Source organism: Sorex fumeus, unplaced genomic scaffold (assembly GCF_029834395.1).
Source record: "Sorex fumeus unplaced genomic scaffold, SorFum_2.1 ptg000061l, whole genome shotgun sequence".
NCBI lineage: Eukaryota > Metazoa > Chordata > Mammalia > Eulipotyphla > Soricidae > Sorex > Sorex fumeus.
The window spans coordinates 21,163,857-21,187,764 of NW_026606118.1; the positions used below are offsets into that span (position 1 = coordinate 21,163,857).

Below are 23,908 nucleotides of genomic sequence, written 5' to 3' on the forward strand. Positions count from 1 at the left end.
CATCATGAAATGAAAACATCAACAATCACTTCAGCAGTTTCTGCCTCATCACTTTCCATGGAGGAGTTCAAATCTACTTTATTTCTTTTGGTGCTGAGGATCAAAACCAAAGGTCTCACACATGTACATTCTGGTCCCAAATCTACTATCTATACCTGAATCCTCAAATATCTGCTAAGCTTTTCCTTTTAAATGTTCCACACGGAACACACAGTGCCCATGAGTGTCTTAATGATCTTTTCTTGTACGCTTGCCTCTGCACTCTGCCTCCTTAACTAACCATCATACCTTTGAAAAATATTTTTAATTCAGACACCTCAGATTTCTCTCCTTCACCTTCATACTTCTTTGGTCACCAAGTCAGGCCTTGAGTGATGTGGTGAATCCATGAACACCCTCACTGCTGGTTACTACTTTAACTGAGTGATGTCCTTGATCTTGTTAGCTGGTTAATTCTGTTTTTTTTTTTTCAACTGAATCACCGTGAGATACAAAAACTTTCATGCTTGAGTTTCAGTCATACAATGATTGAACACAATTATCCCTCCACCAGTGCACATTTGCCACCACCAATGTCCCCAATGTAGCCTCCCCCACCCCCCCCGCCCACCCCGTTCCCCGCTTCCCAACCCTTCCCCTGCCTGTATGGCAGATAATTTTCCCCATACTCTCTCTCTACTTTTGGGCATTATGGTTTGCAATATAGATACTGAGAGGCTATCACATTTCGTCCTTTATCTACTTTCAGCACACATCTCCCATCCCGAATGATCCCTCCAACCATCACTGACTTAGTGATCCTTTCTCTATTCCAAGCTGGCTAATTCTAGCTCCCTCTATGAGAATTCTTGAAAGCTTCTAGCATTTATTGAAGCCCTAGATTTTGGAACGTGCCATTCCATAATACTGCAATCTTTCCCCTTTATTTTCCATCTATCTTTTGATATTCAAGATCAAGGTCAGAGTCCTGTTCTCTGGAAAGCCTCGTCAGACCCACTTCTTCCGGTTCTGCTTCTCCGAATCCACATTTCCACACCTCTATCAAGCATTTCAGTTTCCTTTATTGCATTTGTTGCTCATCTTCTCTAAGAATTCCATCTCTAATCCATTTTCCTGCTTCGGCTTGTAGATTCGCACATCAAATCTATGTTCCACATTGCCATTAGTCTTATTACCCAAATGATAATTTGGATTGGATAATCCCCGTTTTTATTCTCTTTTGTTAACAGCATACTGACTTATTCCCTAAAACCAAACCAAACCAAACCAAACCAAACCAAACCAAACCAAACCCCTTAAATTAGGAAATTAGGAAACAACCAGGTGAGAGCTGGGACCTTATCTGATATGGCAGAAATTTCCAGGGGCTAGAATAGACTCTGGCTTGCTCCATGCACTCAATAAATATTTGCTGAATGTACAAAGAACTGAGTGCATATATATATATATATATATATATATATATATATATATATATAGACGTTAAGAAAGTTACCTGACAACTCTTTCTAGAAACACTTCTATAAAACTATTCAACAAGACACCATAAAACTGTCACTGTCACTGTACTTCCCTTTATCAATTTGCCCGATATAACTTCTCCATTGTGACAATTGTTACTGTGTTTGGCATATCGAATACGTCATGGGTAGCTTGCCAGGCTTTGCCGTGCGGGTGAGATACTCTTGGTAGCTTGTCGGGCTCTCCGAGAGGGGCGGAGGAATCAAACTCAGGTCGGTCATGTTCGGCGCTTGCAAGGCAAATGCCCTACCCGCTGTGCTATCACTCCAGCCCACTGTAAAACTAATTACACTTAAATGTATGCTTAGGGAGGACAATCCATTTGGTAGGACATTCCATCAGGCTTTCTACGAAAAGGCAAATATGAGCTGGAAATGTTATTATTACATTTTCTCAAAAAAGCTTCTCATTGAACACCTCTTAAAACTTTTTTATAAAATGCAAAAGAAAGGCCCTCCCGTTGATCGTCAATTTGCTCGAGCGGGCCCAGTAACGTCTCCATTGGAGACTTTGTTGTTACTGTGTTTGGCATATCGAATACTCTCGGTAGCTTGCCGGGCTCTCCGAGAGGGGCGGAGGACTCGAACTCCGGTCGGCCATGTTGGCCGTTTGTAAGGCGAACGCCCTACCGCTGTGCCGGGCTGGAGCGATAGCACAGCGGGTAAGGCGTTTGCCTTGCAAGCAGCCAACATGGCCGACCCGAGTTCGATTCCTCCGCCCCTCTCGGAGAGCCCGGCAAGCTACCAAGAGTATCTCGCCCGCACGGCAGAGCCTGGCAAGCTCCCCGTGACGTATTTGATACGACAAACACAGTAACAACAAAGTCTCCAATGGAGATGTTACTGGGCCCACTCGAGCAAAAATGCAAAAGAAAGAGAAAATAATGATAGCTAACATCTACTAAATATTACTGTGAGACACAGGTCCTAGTGCTACCTATAGATTTACTGCATCGTTTAATCCTTGACAGAATTCTATGAGCAAGCTGGAGAGATAGATCAATGGGCTGAGTACTTTGTATGCAGGAGGTCTAGGTGTTGCATAGTTTTCTAAGTACCAACGGGTATGGCCCCAAAACAAATAATTTGATGAGACAAGTGCTTCAGTATTCCTTTGTACAGATGTGGAAACTGAGCCAGAGACTCACTAAATCAAGTGTCCAAAGCAGAGAGCTAGAAAGTGGAAGGCCTGAGGACCACCAGGTGTGGCATCCAAACCCAAACCAAACCCAAACCAACCAACCAAACAAAAAAAAAAAACCCAAAAGAAAACAAAACAAAATCCCACAACAATAACAACAACAACAATAGCAGCAGCGACAAGAAGAACATAAAAAACATAAAGACACTGATTAAAGATCCTGGACCTTTTGGTGGTTCAGGAGAAGTCCTGATACACATCAAAGCCATAAGAGTTAATGCTGGAGTGATAGCACAGTGGGTAAGGGGTTTGCCTTGCTCGAGGCTAACTCAGGTTCAATTCCCAGCATCCCATATGGTTCCCTGAGCACCATGAGTAGTAATTCCTGAGTGCAGAGCCAGGAGTAACCGCTGTGCATCGCTGGGTGTGACCCAGAAAGCAAAAAAAAAAAAAAAAAAAAAAAAAAAGAGAGAGAGAGAAAAAGAGTCGATGCTATTGTAAACATGTGACCCAAATGATGATAAGTAATTTTTTTTTTAAAGAAAGAAATTGGTTCAGGATACAAAGTGGAGAAAAAGTAAGAACCCTTAGGTGATTGGTGGAGGGACACTGACAATTGGTGGTGGATTTGGAGTTGGAACATTGAATGTCGGACACTGTTATTAAAAGCTTTGAAAATCGTGGTGCCTAAGTAAAATAAAATTAAACAGTAAAATAAACACACATTCTGTAAACACTAAGTTTCTGTCATTACAGCAAGTAAATGAAGCACTCCACAGAGCCTACTCTAAAGGATCTGCCTTCTTACACCTCCATGAGGACCCCTAATTTTTACTGTGACCTCAAGTGTAGTCAGCTTCCATTTTGATAAGTATATCTGAAAATGGAAAGAGTGGTTTGCTTTATCCATAAATCCATAGATGATAAAATAGTTCAAGATGGCCTAGAATTGCTTAAAACACATACATTTCAACATAAAACTGCATCAGGGAAAATTGGGAAGTAGAAAAAAGAAAAAAAACAACCCAAATCTCTGTTTTATGCCAATGATCCCAGGAGGCCCATTTTGACTCAAAGAATGTCAATTCAATGATTCAGTGCTTAATATGATAAGAAAATAATTTATTAGCTAATAAAAATCATATATGTGAAAGTCCTACATTGCATGCTAAAAAATGTCCTCATTTGCACAACTAAGCACTTATTTTTCAAAGTAATGCTCTTGCTTGGTTATAAATCTGAGACATGTTGACATTTAGCAAAAAATTGGAAAACAGACTACCCAGAAGTAGAGTCCAATTACCCATAATCATACCACCCAGCTGGAACCATTTTAAGGCTTAGAAGTAAAATTTGACCTTTCCTACAATTTGTCTTCATAATTTAGAGAGAATTATTTTAAATTGCAGAAATTCCACTTACTGTACAAAGAGAAGTGGCTTTTCTTTGCCATGGTGATCTCCTTCCAGAGCATAATGACCCGAGTTAACAGCACCAGGCCCTGCAAATGGACTTTTGGTTTCTGAACAGGGGGCTGGGTGAGTAGCTGCTAGAGGCAAAAAAATCAAATCTGGGGCCAGTCAAGCAGCAAATGCCCGACTTTGGTCCCTAGCACAGGGCAAACTTGTCCTCATCCTTTCCGCATGGCCCTAAGATGCATGAGAGCCCCAACAGCTAGCTGGAAAAAAAACTGGCAGAAAGGGCGGAAATTCCACGAAAGGCCGGATCACGACAGTTCTTCCCCACACCCAGCTGAATACGGCACAGGACAGATGTCCAGATGGGGGTGGCAGAGGGGTCTTCTCTCTAGGGCCAGAATCAGAGGGTCCCAATCATGATTAATAGACGCCTATTATTCAAAAGAGCCACGATGACTTGAATCCTCATTTTTTTCCGGGTGTCCCAAGCCTGGGTCCTTCCCATCAAATCACTGCCACCCAGGACCTCAGTTCCAGGCAAGCCCCAAGGATGCAATATTGCTCGAGTGCTGAGGATTATGTATAGACACCCTGGTGGTGCTTGGAATTTTCCAGGTCCATACCTGGCAATGCTGCAGACCGAACCCAGATGAGGCCCATGCAAAGTAGGTACCAAGCACCTTAGCCTTGCTTACTGTCTCTCCAGCCCCTTAAATGCTTGCTTCTGGATAGGTAAGAAACTCCCATGTCTCCTTAGAGGTCAGCGGGCATGCTAGGGGAAAAGGCAGCTCAGAGAGAAAAGGGAGCACCAAATAAAGGGTGTTTGGAGGATCCTCCCAGGATGGGAGATGCATGCTGAGAGTATACTATAGACCAAACGTGATTGCCTCTCAATGCAAACCACAACATCCAAAAGGAGAGAGAAAAAAAAAAAGGAGAGAGAGAACAAAAGGAAATGCCCTGCCACAGAGGCAGGATGGGATGGGGGGGATGGGGGTGGGAGGGATACTGGAATCCATGGTGATGGAAAATGGGCACTGGTGGAGGGATGGGTATTTGATCATCGTATAATCAAAATTCAAGCACAAAAATTTGTAGCTCTATAACTGTACCTCATGGTGTTTCACTAATAAAAAATAAAAAAAAATAAAAAAAAAAAGAGAAACTCCCATGTCTCAACAATTCAAAAGGGTGAGTAATGAAGAGTCTTCCATGCAGGCCTGTTGCCCACCCGGCCAATCACCCTCTCCAGAGGCAAGCTCTCAGTGACTATTCTGTGGAGCTTTCCAGAGACACCAAAGGAAGGAAAGACACCATAAGGATGGAGTCTTCCAGAGTTCCAGATATATACTGTGTGGAGCTTCTCTCTGGGCTAGAAGCCGAGGCAGAGAAAGCCACGGCTGTCTCAACCCACGCATTAGCCAGCCCCAAATCTACAGGAGTGACAGATTTACATTCTGGATAGAAGGCTACCAGGTACACGGAGATAACACCTAGCTCCGATAAGGGAGTTACAGAAGACGGCTGCTGTGTAGCTGTTGTACAAGGAAGAGATTAACTAATGAGTCCTCGCATCTTTATTTCCCCTGCTGGGGGCAGGTTCTAAGGCTAACTCCATCGTCTATAAGAGCAATTTGTAAAATGTGAAACATAATCGTGTTTTTGTATTATTTTGATTAGGCTTAGCAGTGTTTATTAAAATGTTTTCCTCTTAAAAGAAACACTGAAGGATTGGAAACTCCTAAGTATGCTTTTTGTAAGTATCAGAGCCAAAATACTTTGCCAGAATGCAACTCTAATGATGTAATCTAAATTAATGGAAAAACAGCAGTAGACATTTGCTTCATTGCCAAGTTTTTAAGAATACTTAAGCAAGGCATATTTATCTTAGTGATATGAATTATTTAATTTTTCCTCTCTGGAAAGACATTTTTAAAAAGTTTTAATCAATATATTTTTTGGGAAAACTTTTAAAGTTTACCCTTGACATCAGATGTTGTCTCAACCCTACTGAAAAAAAATCAAGTTTTCTTCAAATGTAGCTCATTCCTACTTGCATATATTAATATTTACTTTGAGAATAAAGCTATTAGGCCAGAGAGAAAAGGAAAGATTACAGTTTTATAATCTTGATAATATTCCTTATCACACAATGAATCTAAAAAAACTTATAGGAAATTTAAATATTCACAAATTTAAGTAAGGCCATTCCATTAAAAACATACATGGGTAACAATACACTGAAGAAAACATTTACACAAAATCTAAGTGAGTTCTTAATAATCCATGGGAAAAAACTGGTCAAAAAAATAAAAAAATAAAAATAAGTGTTTCTAAAACTGGTCAGTAAAGGTATGTAATGATGTTCCACTTAATATAAATCCATGCGACAGGATATTATTGCTCCTTCTTTAGAATATAGATCACACACACACACACACACACACACACACACACACACTTAATGCTGATGAGGGCAAACAGACCAGGATGGATCATAAACTGAAGGGTAAAATGTAAACTGAGTATCCTTTGGGAAGAACAGGGCCTTTCAAAATGTGAAAAATATCTATATTCAGTGACCAGCAAATCCACTTACGGGAACACTACGGTAATATTGGCCTGTTGCACAAAGAAGTATTTATAGAGAAACTCAAGGCTGCACTGTTTTAATAATGAAAAACTGGAAACTCCAGAGACATCCATCAATGGAATAACTGTTCAATAACTTATGGCATACTATCTATGAAATGCCACCGCCACTCAAATGAATGAGATTTATACTAGCATGAAAAGACTTTCTGGACGATGTTTTGTGTATGCACTGAAAGAGTCTACACACATTTACACATATACACACGCATGTTTGAATACGCACAGGAAACTGTCTACAAGGAATTAACCAAACTGTTCTACCTCTGGGGATGCAATGACGTCTGGGAAGGAGAGACAGGGGCTTTCATTTGCACTTGACCGCTTTCTTTTCACTGCCTGACTGTTTAATTAGAATATACTATTTATAGATAAAAGCATGCATAGTCAAAGCTCAGCCAGAATACAGTGCAGCAGTGAGCATGCCTCATAGGTGCCCTACAAGAGTTCAAGTACCAGCACAACATGATCCCCAGAGCAAACCACATACAGGCCTGGAGCCCTCTGGATTGCTGAACGTTCCCCGAACCATGAGGTGTGGCCTGGCTCAACCGGACACCACAGGGTCCGAGCAGTATCAATCCTCAGGCCCTGGCATCAAATCACTGTCTAGGTTGGCTGCAAAGAGCAGGTGGGCACTCCAGAGAACCAATGGGTGCCACCCCACATATAAATTAAAAAAGCAAAGACCTGTATTTCTCTGCATCTACCTTAAAAAAAAATTGATCATCGCGTACAAGAGAAGCAAAAGAAATCTTTCTACATAAATCTGTATTTTCGTAAGATAAGAATTTCCATGCAAAATGCATTTTATTTATTTTTGATTTTGAGATCATGCCGCTAGTGCTCAGGCATTACTCCTGGCTCTGTGCTCTGGGATCACTCATGGAGGGTTTGGGAAACCATATGTGTGCTAGGGGTAGAAACTGAGTTGGCTGCATGTAAGGCAAATGCCCTACCTGCTGTACTATAGCTCCAACCCAGATAAAAATTCCATTTTAAAGTTGAATTCTCTCTCTCTCTCTCTCTCTCTCTCTCTCTCTCTCTCTTTCTGTATGGGTGTCTCTGTTGGATTTGGATGCCTCTGTCTTTTTTTTTATACTCAGCAGTGCTCAGAGGCTATTCCTGGCTCTGTGCTCAGGAGTGACCCTTCCCCCCCCGCCCCCCCAGGAGCTGCTTGGAAGACCACAAGCAGTGCAGGGGATTGAATTGCAGTTGGTCATGAGCAGGGTAAATGTCTCAGTACTATCTCTCAGGTTCCTGTATTCATTCTTCATATAATTCTACTGAGTAAAAAATGAGGTAACCAGGTACTATGACTTCCTGGGAGGTCTTGCAGAGAAATACCATCCTGAAGAATAAATACTGGGCCTGACCTGTGCAAAGGTTATGGCACTGTAGCACTGCAGCATGGTTGTCCCCTTCATCGATTTTTTTGAGCGGGCACCAGTAGCGTCTCCATTTGTCCCTGTTGCATGCTAGTGTAGCCCAATGGCGTCTGCTTGCTCCAGGAACAGGAAGTGAGAATTGTTGTTACTGTTTTTTGGCACATCTAATATACCATGGGTAGCTTGCCAGGCTCTGCCTTGAGGGCAGGATACTCTTGGTAGCTTTCCCGGCTCTCCAAGGGACGGAGGAATCGAACCTGGGTCGGCTGTGTGCAAGGCAAATGCCCTAACCACTGTGCTACTGACCCAGCCAAGGTTATGACACTTGAATTAAATGAAGTTGAACCTGGTTTGATATCCAGAGCCTTGAGTCCCACCAGGAGTGATCCTTGAGTACAAAATCAGGAGAAAGCCTCTAGCACTTCTGGGTATGACCCCAAAACCCAAACGAAAAAAGATGGATTGAGTGCAGTCACATTGCAGAGCTCATGATTCAAGGACACAGCACTGTCATTTTCCCAGCTGCTTGGAGGTCTCAGGCCACCTGAAGTCACCAGAAGCATCTAGATATTACCATGATCAACTGCACTGGGGAAGTGTGTCAGATATGTATGTGAGCTTTTTTGTGATTCCAGAAGTAAAAGGTGGGTAAGGAGGGAACCATTAGGTCTGGCTTGCTGTGCCCATGAGGTGGGTCCAAGAGCAAAACGTGTTAGGCTCATGCCCTCAGAGAAAGATCCTGCATATCCAGGAGGTCTCAAAGCCACTTAGAACTCTGGGTTGGAAGGGCTGGCGTGCACGTACAGCGGGCAGGGTGCTTGCCTTGTAACATGGTAGACCTGGGTTTGATCCCTGGCACCCCATATGATCTGGCAGGAGAGATTCCTGAATGTGGAGCCAGTGATAACCCCTAAGCACCACTGGGTGTGCCCCCCCCAAACCAAATCAAACCAAAACATAAAATAAACTAGGCTTGAGTGCAGGAGGAAAGGCACTTGCTGTGTAGGCTGCCAGCCTTGATTTGATTCTGTGGCCCCACATATGATCCCCAGAGCAGCATCAGGGTGAATGCTGAGCACAGAATTAGGACTAATCTCTAAAGACCCAAATCTCAAAATTAAAAAAAAAAGACACGAGCCAATATGATATGGGAGGAAACAAAAAAATTATCCTAGGAGATAAGAGGTATTCCCGTCTACAAAATAGAAATTAGCACATTATTGCCCTTATTCTAAGTTGGGATGTGTGGATTCCTTTCTTTTCATTTATGGGGTTCCTCCTCCTCACTCTCACATTCCCTAAAATAAAATCATCTTGTTTTACCATGTCCTCTTTGGAAATTAGTTTTTATTGCCAGTAAGAACCTAAATGCAGATGGTGACTGGGCCTGGTTTCTTTCACTGGTCTGACACTCCCCGAACACATACCTTGCATGGCCCGCATCTGCAGAATCAGGGCAGTAAACTCTCCATGAGTAGCACCCACCGCCATCCCCTGCATCAAAACCTGCTGTGCAGAAGCAGGTATGCAATGGAGAGGGAAAAGAACATCGGGCCCTGAGAAGATGCCCAAAACTTCTCATGCCCAGGGACTCCTTTTGGCCACAGAAAAGACAAAGCAACGAGTCCTCTGAAGAGCCCGGAGACTTCTCAGCCTCCTCCTTCCCACTGACCCACTTCCCACCATTGCTAACAGTCCCAAGCAACCCTGCTAGGATCACTCGCGGGCCCAGCCTGAGAGGTAAGTGGTTCGAGGGAGACAGGAATTCTGCCATCTGCTCAGGCTGCAAGCACCAGAATAAAATTCTTGATCCACATTAAAAAAAAAAAAGTAAAGACAAACACAAAACAATGACAACCCAACAACAACAAGAGAAGGCCAAAAAAGCAAAGTGAAAAGAAAAGAAGATAAAAGAAAGGTACAGAAGAGAAAAGACACGAACAAGGAAAGATGTTATTACAGAAACAATAGCCACGGAACAAATCAGTCAGTCCCATAAACTCCAGCAAGAGATTTTCTATTAAATTAAGAAATTAGGCCACTGCTTTCTCGACTGTACGCCTAGCTCCCCAGTGTGGACCAACCCTTCTTCCCCCAACACCCCGTGAGAATCTCTGCAGACTGTCTTCTCCTGAGCTCAGCAGCCCCTGGCGAGATGTTCCTCGCCTAGGAGAGCTGAATTTCTTTGTGGTTCAACTTTTTGGGTTTGGGGTCACTCTCAGTAAGTGCTCAGGGCTTGTTGCTGGCTCTGTACTCCGGGATTACTCCTAGTGGGCTCCAAGGACCATTGCAGTGCTGGGGATTGAGCCCCGCTTGGCTGCATCTGTCCTATCTCTTCTCTTCAGTCCCTGAACTTGTTTTTCCAGAAAGAACTCTCATAGCCTATTTCATCCTTTCTGGTATTTTTTTTTTGGGGGGGGGGGGGTTTAAGAATTCCATTTTTCAAGATTTGACTGGCAGGCATATTTTCGGGAACACACTTTTTTTTACATAAAGCACTGCTGTGATATGACATTGAACAGGACACCTATAAATTCAGAGATCAGGGCTCATGGCCCGCGATCCCATCCTGTGTAGGTGCTGGAGAGCATGGGTGAGCACAACACCGCGCTGTGCCGGCCAAAGTGGGATTTGCATCCTAATTTATGTCCTCTTAAGATGAGTTCCTCAACTGGCTTTGTCTGCTGCAAGGCCAAATCAAATGCCAAGGGGCTCGGACTCCCGAATGTCCCGAAGATCAGAATAAATGATGCTTGTCCTGGCCCAGAAAATAAAACAAAGGAAGAGACTACCAGATAGTCCCAGAGAGTGATTCAAACTTCTTCAAAAAAAAAAAAAAATAGAGGATTTTAGAAATCGTCCTTAGTTGGCTTTGAGCTCAACTCTATGTTTTTCCTTGTTTTGGGGTCACACCCGGCCATGCTCAGGGCTTGCTCCTGGCTCTGTACTTAAGAGAACAATTCTGACAAGTTTGATGGTACCAGGGTACTAGGGGGTACCAGGGATTAAATCCTGGTGGACCTTGTGAAAAGCAAGCATTGGATGTGCTGTACTGTTGTTCCTAGCTCAACTGTATTTCTAAGAAAATGTTCATTGTGGTGACCAGGAAGATAGCCTGGGGCTCGGAGGCCTTTTCCAAGCAAGCATGTTTCAGATCTGAGGTACCATATGGGCCCCCAGACCCCGTCAGCTGTAATTTGGGAGGACCCTGGCACTGCAGGCCCCAGTCACATCACATCCTGGGAGCCTAGCATCAACCAAACTGGCCAAGTATTGCCTTGAGACGCCCCATGCACTGCCTTGGAGCCCCCAATCCCAACTGTTATTCCTGGTAAAATACACATAAAACTGACCATCAGTTTTACCTACCTTGTAAACTGTCGACTCTCTTCATGAACTTCCATCTCTGTGCTTTTAAATTCATTCAATTCTTTCCTTATTGCTGCCTAAATAGAAAAAATATATATAAATATAAAAGGAATTGTTATATGGGTTATGTATTTCTTCAGTATATAAAGTATCCAAAGAGCAGACATTATCATCCTTCCTTCCTCCCTCACTTCCTTCTTTTTCCTTCCTTTAGTGGGGGGTGGCTGGAGCACTCCCAGTTGTGCTCAGGACTTACTCCTGGTTCTGCATTCAGGGATCACTCCTGGCAGGCTTGGGGGATCATCCATGATGCTAGGAATCAAATCCAAATTTGTTTCGTGCAAGGCAAGTGCCCTATTCACTGAAGGACCGTAGGATCATTCCACTGTTATATTAAAGTTATCTAGATTTCTCTAGTTCTGCTTGTACTTTTGGCACCTACGTGCATTTTTTTCTATATTACTTTGTTCCTTATCTATGGTCATAGTGAATTTTTAAATAAATTTCTATTTAGACACTGATTGGAAAACAGCAGGAATTCTCTTAAATGTCTTGGAGAGAGAAAAAAACTGTCCTACTTTCTAGTAGGTCAAGTTGATGTTCCCTCAACTTACAAGAGATGAAGTCCCATAAACCCATCATACAGCGAAAAATACCGTAAGTCAAAATGCACTGACCAGGATTCACCTATAGCATATTATCACTTAGCCTGGACCATGGTACACATGCTCAGAACACACATGTAGGGCATGGTAGAGGATCAGTTGTTACCCCACCGAACCACAGCTGCGTGGGAGTGCCCTGTCCAGTATCATATGCGATGCTGGACCACGTATTGCTCTCCAGGAAAAAGATCAACAAATGGACAAATTCTTTTTTTGTAATGAACGTCTGTCAACTTTATATCATTTATAATACTGAGCTGCCAAACCATTAAGATGTTTTTCAGTATGGACTGAACATGTTTGCCACTCAATGCCTCTTTTGCAGACCACAACACCCAAAAGGAGAGAGAGAACACAGGGGATTGCCCTGCCACAGAGACAGGGGGGATGGGGGGATGGGGGTGGGAGGGATATTATCCATGGTGGTGGAAAATGGGCACTGGTGGAGGGATGGGTATCTGATCATTGTATAATTGAAACCAAAGCACAAAAAATTGTAAATCTACAACTTTAAAAAAAATAAAATAAAATAAAGGGAAAAAAAAAAAAGATGTTTTTCAGGGCCCAATTACCAGTACAGACCTCCTTCAAGAGTTGATGGGGAAGAAAGGAAGAAATCCATTGCCTAACACCCTGGGCTCCCTACCCTCCAGAGCTCAGGGAAAGGGGTCATAGGAATTCTCCCCTGAAGACCATTCACAGCAGCATGGCTACTGCAAAGGTCTTTGCTATTTATTCTTTAATATTCAAAGTCTGGACTATTAGAAGGAAAGCACTTAAGATCACTCAAAGAAACAACCCACAGAATGTTTTTGCTGTGATTATTTAAAGAGCACGAACACCTCTTGGAAGAGAACACAGAAGGATATGCCATAGCCATTACTCTGGACCTGTGCCAGGCCAGGTCGTTTCATCTGGGGCAACATGAAGCGGGGTGGGTGAGTTCCCCATCCCACCCCAATGGAGCCAGCTCCAGCAGCTAAAAACCTCCAGAACTCAATCACCAGGGCTGGAGCTATCGTACAGCAGGTAGGGCGTTTGCCTTGCATGCGGCAAAACCTGGATTTGATTCCCAGCTCCTATACGGTCCCGAGCACTGCCAGGACTAATTCCTGAGTGCAAAGCCAGGAGTAACCCCTGTGCATCGGCGGGTGTGACCAAAAAAGAAAAAAAAAACCCAGAACTCAATCACCACCATGCTCACAGCCACTCTCCACACTCTCAGAAGGGCCTCACCCATGAGTTAATCTATTCCCGGACATCTCATACTTCACACCACCAATATACCAAGAGTAGCACACCACATTTGATGGGGTTTAAAGTAAAAGGCAACCAATCTTAGGGGGAAATATATTTAAAAGCACACAAGGCTCAACCTTTAACAACATGTTAGTAATCTCTCATAGAGGGGTTTGATGGCTCCTGGGTGAAATATAACAATCTTCACACTCTTTCCTCTAATAAAACATTTTTGGGTCATCTCTAGCGGATTATTCATAATAACCAACACACACACACACACACACACACAGTGTTAACCCACACCGCATCAGTATGGGGATTCAAAGAGATGCATAAAAGTCCTTCAGATTGAAAAGCTGAGAGACTTATCAAAATGTTAATACTAATTATTAACAATAGCTGACCGGTCATGGATAATTTGGGGTTTTAATTTTGTGTTTATTTCTTCATTTTTTTCTCCTGAGAAAAGTCAGCAGACTTTTTAAATTTTTAAAAAATTACTAATAATGGGCTGGAGCGATAGCACAGCGGGTAGGGCATTTGCCTTGCATGCGGCCGACCTGGGTTCGATCCCCGGCACCCCATATGGTTCCCGCAAGCACCACCAGGAGTAATTCCTGAGTGCAGAGCCAGAAATAACCCCTGAGCATTGCTGGGTGTGACCCAAAAAGCAAAAAAAAAAAAAATTACTAATAACATTTGCACTACTTCTGTAAGAAATGTACACTTCAGGCAAAAGAGAGAATGTTAAAAGTCAGAAGGAGGGCTGAAGTGATAGGACAGCAGGTGGGGCATTTGCCTGGTACACGGTCAACCATAGCTTGATCCCTGGCTCCACATGACTCCCTGAGCACTGTCAGGAGAGATCCCTGACCACAGAGCCAGGAGTAAGACCTGAGCACAGTCAGTGTGGCTCAAATCACCCTTCCCTCAAAAAAGGTCAGAAAGAATAACTTCCCCGAGAGATGAATTTGTCAATGATTGATTTTTTTTTAAGAAAAGACAGGGCCCTGGGGTGTTTAATGGCAAAATACCCATTTTGCAAGCCCGAGTTCGCTCCCATTGCTAACCCATATGTGCTGAGTACAGTATTAACTGTGCTAGCCAGTGTCCCCCAGCGCTGCCACATTTAGAAGCCAAACGTTCAACAGCCTCTCATTTAGAAGCCATGTGTTAGCCAGGAATACTGAGAAGGAACTTATCAGAATAGTAGCAAAAGACTCCAAACTGGGCAACCCAAGATTCTGGCCTGTAAAGACTCTAAAGGCCTTTAGAGATCAAAACAAAACAAAACAAAACAAAACAAGAAGATAAAAAGAAAGGAACACATTTAAAAAAGGATGACACGAAGAACAATTAGCACACTGAATAAAATTTAGGAAAATTTAAATAAAATTGGCTGTCTGATTGTTAAAACAAAAACAAAAACCTCCCACCACCTGGTACAGAGCAGTGCTGTGAAGCCCCGAGGCCCCGGAAGCTCCTCAACATGCCCAGGGGTGATTGATGAGTATGGATGCAGGGCACATAGTCAGCAAGCACCGCACTGCAACTGAAGAGTGAAGTCTCCGATGAGCACTCCACAGAGATGGATGATCCCCGGTCACCCCAACAACAGCACAGGAAAAAAACATTTTTATGTTTTTTTTTTCTTTATGGGTCACACCCGGCGATGCATGAGGTTACTCCTGGCTCTGCACTCATGAATTACTCCTGGTGGCACTTGGGGGACCTTATGAGATACTGGGGATCGAACCTGAGTTGGCTACATGCAAGACAAACACCCTACCCACTGTACTATAGCTCCGGCCCAGGCAAAAAACTTTTAGTTAAAAACACAAAGACAGGGGCTGGAGCAATAGCACAGCGGGTAGGGCATTTGCCTTGCACGCGGCCAACCTGGGTTCGATTCCCAGCATCCCATATGGTCCCCTGAGCACTGCCAGGAGTAATTCCTGAGAGCATGAGTCAGGAGTAACCCCTGTGCATCGCCAGGTGTGACCCAAAAAGCAAAATAGATAAATAAATAAATAAACCACTAAAGAGCCTTGAATATGGCACTTTTTAAAAAAAAATCTCAGGGCTAGGATGAAGGAGACATTACTGGGGCCTGCTCAGGCAATCGACGAAAACCACTAAGACAGAAGAAGAAAGTACCAGGCCTCTCCCTGGAATCTCCTATGACAAACCATCATTCTGCAATGTGCAAGCTTTCCCCTAGCACCCCCTTCGATGTCGCACTTAAGTCCTGTTGTCACACACACACACACACACACACACACACACACACACACACACACGGTCTTGTCTTCGGTCCAAAATTCCCGAGAGCCCTGATAGTTTCTATAGGCGACTGGTGGCTGGCAGCTGTGGCAATTATTCTTGGAAGAGATGAAGCAAGCAGAGAAAAATGTGTGGGCTGGAGTCTAAAACCGTGAAGATGTTCCATCTTCATCGCCAACTAACATCTATCAAAAAGTCTTCTTTGAAAGGAGGTATTTTAATCAGAAGAACAGCAGAGTTTCCCATCCCTGTGGATTTCCAAATGTCTCCTGTGAAAGAAAGTTTTCAGCAGAAAAGGCAAAAAGGAGTCCACTGGGAGTCCTGTAGATGGGGACTCTTATCTTGTCTATGCTCGAGAGAGCGGAGAGATCCTCAGGGAGGTATCTCGCATCAAACCGTCTTCCCAAAATAGGGGCACATGGACCTCAAAGCTCAAAGTAGGATGAGGCTCAATTCACCTGAAAGTGCTCTGTATACACTATCAATAAAATGGTATCATTTTGAAACTTCCTAAAAGTAACTAAAATTTGAGTTTAGACTGTGACTCCTAATTCTCTCATTTCTATTTATCAAGTTTACTCTGCGGGAGCGATAGCACAGCGGGTAGGGCGTTCGCCTTACAAACGGCCAATATGGCCGACCCGAGTTCGATTCCTCCGCCCCTCTCGGAGAGCCCGGCAAGCTACCGAGAGTATTCGATATGCCAGACACAGTAACAACAAAGTCTCCAATGGAGACGTTACTGGGCCCGCTCGAGCAAATCGACGATCAACGGGAGGGCCTTTACCTTTACCTTTACTCTGCGGGAGCAGATAATTCTGCAAAGGAGACACAATGGAAAATAAAGCAAAACTCTTTTTCTCAACAGTAGGTTGGCCACTGAACCAGGAGTCTGGCAGAAATCAATGAAGACATACTGTGAAAATCAAATGTGATATGGAATCGACACACAAAAAGGAGTGTACAGCTCATTTATTTATGAGTCCCAGAGATGAAAGCCAAGAGCTCACACATGCAAGTTATGCTCAACATCACTATTTCTCACTCTTCCTGACTGTGTTTCCTTCCTGGAGTCCCTTGGATCAGTTGGGTCCCTAGTGTCATGCTATGGTTCCCACTGATGCAATTTTTTACTTGTGGTTCCTTGCAACATCTTGGGGGCCCACAAAGGTACCTATGGCTCCCAGTGGAGAAACCATACTTGACACCAGTGAGCAATATCCCAGCCTGCGTACAGTTAGTTTTCAGTTGTTGACTGTATGCCACACATCCCTTGTACCGGTAACATTGACAATTCATGATGATATACATATGCGCACATTTTTAAAAAATCTCTTAGAGAGCCAGTTGTGTATGTATGGGCATATTTCAAATACTCATCTGCACGGTGAAACTGGTTTACCCTCATCAAGGAGTCCATATGCATAGTCTCAGAGTTGGATGAGCCTGGGATTGAAGCGACAGTACAGTGGGTAGGGTGCTTGCCTGGTACGCAACTTGGTGGGTTCAATCCTTAGGATCCCATACGTTCCCTCAAGAGTAATGATGCCACGAGGAGTAATTCCATAGCGTAAAACCAGGGGTAAGCCCTGAGCATTGCAGAATGTAGCCCCCAAACAAAACAAAACATGATCACGATCACGATCATCCTGTTGTTCGTTGATTGCCTCGAGCAGGCACCACTAACGTCTCCTTCTTCCTAGCCCTGAGATTTTAAAAGAGCCATATTCAATGCTCGGCGGACCCAGGGACAGAGCTTCTCTGCTTGCTCCCACCAACCACAGCCATCGCCACACTCCAGGACACTTTCCGGACCCGCGTGGCAGCTCCGGCCGAGACCCATGCACGACTGAAGACCCACAGAACAAGATAAGCGGAACTCTCTGAGACCTTGACTCCAGGCTCGGCGGACCCAGGGACAGAGCTTCTCTGCTTGCTCCCACCAACCACAGGTGACAAAGGGATTCTAATCAGGAGCCCCACCCTACCCTGCCCTGTCTGCTTCCATCAACCACCCAGGGATCGAATTGCGCACAGGAGACCCACCCTACCCAGATAAATACCCCACTGGCAGACTTCCACTATGGACACTACCTCCACTACCCAGCCACTGCCACACTCAGGACGCTTTCCGGACACATCATAAGACACTAAATACCCATCTTCCGGAATTGTCGTACCATATTTGATAGGGTTCAAATATGGTAACACCTACAAGGGTGATTGGAGGTCGCCCCAAAGGCCTCTATCCCTCTCAGAGAGACTGGCAAGCTGCTGAGAGTATTCCACCTGCATGGAGGAGCCTGGCAAGCTATCCATTGTGTATTCGATATGCCAAAACCAGTAACTACAACTGGTCTCATTCACCTGACCCTGAAGGCTTCACCGACATGGCAGCACTGAGAAGGATGAAAAAGGAGAGGCCGACAAAATCTCAAGGCTGACTTAGGCTGCCACAACAAAGGAAGACAAAAATGATCGTCTGTACTTTCAATGCACGTACGCTAGCATCAGATGCATCCATCGAGGACCTGATGGTACAAGCGCGAATGATCAAGTACGACATCATTGGTCTGACCGAGACAAGAAGGCACGAATCTCACCATGCCGTTTTCGACACTGGAGAAGAATTGTTCCTCGGAACATGCGATAAAAGAGGTGTTGGAGGCGTCGGTGTCCTTCCTTGTCAACACAAACTTGGCCAAGAGCATTGATTCATTCGAATGCCTAACAACCCGAATCGGACGTTTACATTTGAATAGATGTGGCTCACTGCCTGCAGTTTCTATCTTCGTTGTCTACGCACCAACATCTCATTATGATGAAAGAGAAATCGAGAAGTTCTACATGGAGCTAGAGAAGTTCTATAAAGAAGACCACACCTTCTACAAGATCATTGTGGGTGATTTTAATGCCAAGATAGGACCGAGAAGATCAGCTGAAGAACTTCACATCGGGACCCATGGCCTACAATGGAACGAACAGGGTGAGAGACTGTCTGAGTTCATCATGTCGACCAAGACCATTCATGGTAACTCACAGTTCCAGAAGGCAGAATCTAAACGATGGACATGGGAGTCTCCCAGGTGACAATTCCACAACAAAATAGACCACATCATATTCAATCGACGGTTTTGCCTGACTGATGTCGCTGTTGTCCCAAAATTTCAAACGGGATCGGACCACCGTCTCCTTCGTGCAAAATTCTACTTCACAGAGCGGGGAGAAAGGGCTGCAAAGTTCAAAAAGAGAACTCCCAGAATGACCACCAACTGGGAACTCTTTGGTACTATTGCGGCAATATGGGAAGATGCCATTGTTGACAACATTGACGAGGAATACGATCGACTGGTTCAGCACCTCCATGAATGTGCGAGGAACGCCAACAGAGAGACAGCCACAAAAAATCGCCTATCTTCGAAAACTCTTGAGCTAATTCGCCAGCGTGGTTTGGCGCATGTCTCAGGCAACCACAAGCTAACGTCCAAGCTCGCAAAGCAGTGCAGAGATGCGATCAAGGAAGACCTCAAAGAGAGAAGAGCAGAAGTACTAGTAGATGTGGCAGAAGCCAGGAAAAGTATTCATAACGCCCACCTGTCCTTCGCCAACTACAAGACCAAGATGACTGCCCTCTGATGTCCTGATGGATCCATCACATCCTCCAGAATGGCAATGGAGAAGATTATCCGTGACTTCTACTCAAATCTCTTCGATAGCCATGTCCACTTGCCGACATACCAAATTCCACAGGATGGATATGTTGTTCCCAACGTTCTCCCTTCTGAAATCCGACACACCATTTCTTCGGTAAAGAAACAAATAGCACCCGGCCCAGACAAGGTCAGACCTGAACACCTGAAGAACCTGCCGTCAGTACTCATCAATACACTGGCTCGGCTCTTCACTCGCTACCTGTCTGAATGCAACGTTCCGTCCCAATGGAAAACCAGCAGGACCGTACTACTGTTCAAGAAGGGAGACATCCAAGACATTGGCAACTATCGCCCAATCTGCCTATTGTCTGTCATCTACAAGTTGTTCACTCGAGTCATCCTAAATAGGATTGGCAGAACACTAGATGAAGGACAACCATGTGAGCAAGCAGGGTTCCGCAAAGGATTCAGCACCATCGACCATATCCACACGATAACCAAGCTCATTGAGGTTTCTCGGGAGTTCAAGATGCCGCTCTGTTTAACATTCATTGATTTAAAGAAGGCCTTTGATTCTGTTGAGACGGAAGTGGTCATTGAAGCCCTAGCCAATCAGGGCATTCAAGCCCAATACATCAGGATCCTCTGTGAGCTGTATTGCGGATTCACTACCAGGATCTCACCATTCTACAAAGAAGTGATCGTTGATGTCAAGAGAGGGGTGCGGCAGGGTGATACCATTTCACCGAAACTCTTCAGTGCCACCCTCGAGAACATCATGCGACGACTGGAATGGGAAGGAATGGGAGTGAAGATAGATGGTCGGCAACTACACCACCTCTGCTTTGCTGATGACATTGTTTTTAATAACACCAAACATTAGCCAAGCTGCACAAATGCTGGCCGACTTTGACTGTGAGTGTGGAAAGGTAGGACTACAGCTGAATCTTACGAAGACAATGTTTATGAGAAACAGCCTCGTTCCTGACACCCCATTTGCTCTCAACGGAACCACCATCTCCGAATGCAACAGCTATGTGTACCTAGGTCGAGAGGTCAACATGACAAATGACCTGGCACCTGAGCTGTGCAGGAGGAAGAGAGCGGCTTGGAACGCCTTCAAGAACGTCGAAGAAATAGCTAAGAGGACGAAGAACCTCCGGCTCCGGGCACATCTCTTTGATTCCACTGTTCTTCCTGCATTAACATATGCCTCAGAGACCTGGGCCCTATGCAAACAAGATGAGAACGCCATTCAGGTCTCCCAAAGAAGAATAGAAAGAGCTATGCTTGGAATATCACGTTTCACTCAAATGAGAGAAAGAATCCGGAGTTCTGACATCCGTCGACGATCAAGGATCAGGGACGCTGTCTCATTTGCCAAGGTGTCGAAAATCAGATGGGCTGGTCACGTAATGAGATTTAAAGACGACCGTTGGACTAGAGCTGTTACTGATTGGATTCCACGGGATGTCAAGAGACCGCGTGGCCGCCCACCTATCAGATGGTCAGACTTCTTCGTCAAGATCATGAACGATCGGTTTGAGGCTCTTCATGTTCCCGGAGCGAACAGATGCCATTGGGCTACACTAGCACGCGACAGGGACAAATGGAGATGTTACTGGCGCCCGCTCGAGCAAATGGACGACTGACGGGAAGTTAAGTGATTAAGTGATATTCAATGCTCTTTCAGGGTTAGGAGAATGAGACCCATCATTGTTACTGGTATTTGGCATATTGAGTACAACATGGGAAGTTTGCCAGACTCCGCCGTGCGGGCAGGACACTCTCTGTAGTCTGCCGGGCTCTCCAAAGGAAAAACAATAAGGCAATATGTAAGGCAAATGCCCTACCTGCTGTACTATGTCTCCAGTCCTAGAATTCACATTTAATTTAAGTTTATTCAGTATGTTGAAGTGTTTACATATTTTTTGGGGGGGCATATCAAAGGTGCTGAGGGATCACAAGGGGTGATGGGGATTGAATCTGGGCTGGCCAGGAGCGAGGTGAGTCCATCCGACAAAACACAAACAAACAAAAAGTTGGATGAGCCTGTACGTGTTGTGACAACAGAATGTGAGGCTATGCTAGTCGTCAAGCAGTCTGGAGTCTTTGATTTCATTTTTCTTGGAGGTCAAAGGCCAGGTGAAAAATGTTAAGTGCCTGTCAAGTTGACAGGTGGAGAGAGGACTGGGGTTGGGGTGGGGAAGGTATATGGGAACACTGGTGGAGGGAACTTAGCACTCATGGTGGGACTGGTGTTGAAATATTATATGCCTAAATATCGATCATCAATAACTTTGTAAATCGCATTTCTTTAATAAAAAAAGAAAGCAAAGGAAAAAGAAAAATGTGACTGTGCTCAGGAATGCACACTATAAGTCCATTGCAGGATGAAATGGTTAGGTTACAAGATTAGAGGCCATGGGACAACAAAGCAAAGAAGCTGACCCGGAAGTTGATTCTCTAATCGTCCAAGACCACTTCATTCTTGGAGTTCATGCGGGTCACAAACTGCTGAGCCCACCCCATTTCATAACTCACAAAACAGTGAGTAATGATGGGCATTTTAATAAGTGGCTATTTTCCCAGCTGGTTGACTGCAAAGCAGTTGCTAACCTGATCCTTCCGCTGAGACTTGTCTTACGAAGGATGCACTGGAGGGCTTAGGAGGCTGCAGAAGTCAGTGCTATCAAAGGGACATGCGGAGGAAAAGATGGGATTCGGGCTTAGGTCTTTAATTCCAACATTCCTTACAACAAAATGAGCTTCTGGGCACAAGTCACCTAGAAAATTGACTCTGCTCTTGAGGCAGGGTGTGCCTGTTTGTAATTAGAGATTATGAATTAGGGATAGGCAATGAATGTCATGTGACATTAGAGGGACTTGTTGCTTGAAAAAAATACCAGCAAGATGGAAATGCCCAATTTTGCAGAAGACCACAATTTTGTTCCAAAAGCTACTGCTTCCTATTTAAAGAGAAAATTTTCTGAAAGGGCTATGAGAGGAACGAAAAATAGTCAAGAGTCCAAGAGATAGTGTGCTTGCCTTTCAAGAGGCTGAGCCTATTTTGATCCCCGACACTGCATACGGTACCCCAAGCACTGGTAGGAATGATCCTTGAGTACACTTGGTGTCCAAAAAAAAGTTACTAGGATTCTCTATGTTAGAGAAATACTTGTACCAAAATTTTAACTCTGTCTTAACTTTATGCAAATGAGTGCAGTGGTTAGCCCTACAATCGTCACACAATATAAACGGGACTGCTTTTACTGAAAGCTAGTGCACAGAAAGCAGCAGGCTGGGGTTTAAGTTGAGAATGGTGCTGGGTTGGACCAATAATGGGAAGTCACTGAGTCAAAATGGGTTGTTTTTAAGAATGAAGCAAAACAGACCCAAGGAGATAGCACTGAGAGGAGACACATAGTATTTTCTGTATGAGATTTATAGGAAGGAAAAAGGAACCAAAGAAGACAAACTTGAAAATTCTTGATGACTGAGAAAAGAAGTTCTGCCAAGTTCCTCACTGGGAGTTTGGGGGTCAGCCTGGCGAAATCAGCTAGAAGTGATTTATTGAAAATACCAACCTGGCTGCTTTCATAAGTGGGAATGCGGCTTCCCATTATTTCCGAAACCCTCTATTTCTTTGATAAAAAACGGAATTGAACATGGAGGGAATGACTTCATTACTCATCGCAACCAGCAATGATGAGGACAGTGGCGAAAAGGGCAACATGAACAAGTCAAAGGATGATCTCTTTCTTTCAATCTACTCAACGTACTCCTGGGAGGAGAGTGGGGTTATTCAACTTTATTCTCCAGTATCTTTACTGAAAAATCTTACCACTTCAAGGATATTTGTATACATTGTTACTGAATAACCTGTTGGATCAATGCATGCATCACTCCTTAAAATGTCTTCTCTTTCACTGGATAGTTTTAAACTAGATTTTCAAATCCAAACTCAGAGCCTTGAACATGCTACGCAAATGATGGATCACTTGGAAACTTCCTTGGTCCAAACTAGAGATTTGGGGTTTGTGTGTGTGTGTGTGTGTGTGTGTGTGTGTGTGTGTGTGTGTTTGTAAGTCTCCCAAGCCATACCCAGGAAGCACAGCTATTCTCAGCAAAGGATTTGGGGGATGCAGTGCTCTTGGGCCCTGTGATGCCCAGGATACTCAGGGCAACGTGGCATTATCTGGGGGTCTTCAGGGCTGCACCCAGGTGCACTGGAGGAACCATGTACTGTAGGAATGCAACCAGAGTTGGTCACATGCAAAGCCTGCATCATAATCCCTGTACTATCTCAAGCTTCCTGAATTAAAATATTTTTATGTCAATTAATTTATTGAATGAGTAAAATATCTTTTTTTTTTTTTGCTTTTTGGGTCACATCCAGCGATGCTCAGGGGTTATTCCTGGCTCTGCACTCAGGAATTACTTCTAGCGGTGCTTGGGAGACCATATGGGATGCTGGGGATTGAACCTGGGTCAGCCGTGTGCAAGGCAAATGCTCTACCTGCTGTACTATCGCTCCGGCCTGAATAAAATATTTTAAATTGGATTGATATGTATTA

The 23,908-nt window shown here is 44.3% G+C and overlaps 1 protein-coding gene across 3 annotated transcripts in view; it reads right to left on the reverse strand.

Annotated features, from left to right (window-relative positions):
* The window catches only part of PHACTR2 (phosphatase and actin regulator 2), a 308,176-nt gene that overhangs the window by 3,466 nt on the left and 280,802 nt on the right, over positions 1–23,908 (reverse strand). For 2 of the 3 annotated variants that reach the window (XM_056126233.1, XM_056126231.1), the window contains one exon: positions 11,485–11,565. In XM_056126233.1, coding sequence (XP_055982208.1) covers positions 11,485–11,565 — 81 coding nt within the window. Of the gene's footprint in view, positions 1–11,484; positions 11,566–23,908 lie in introns of those variants that run through there. The other variant, XM_056126232.1, reaches the window with a different exon arrangement.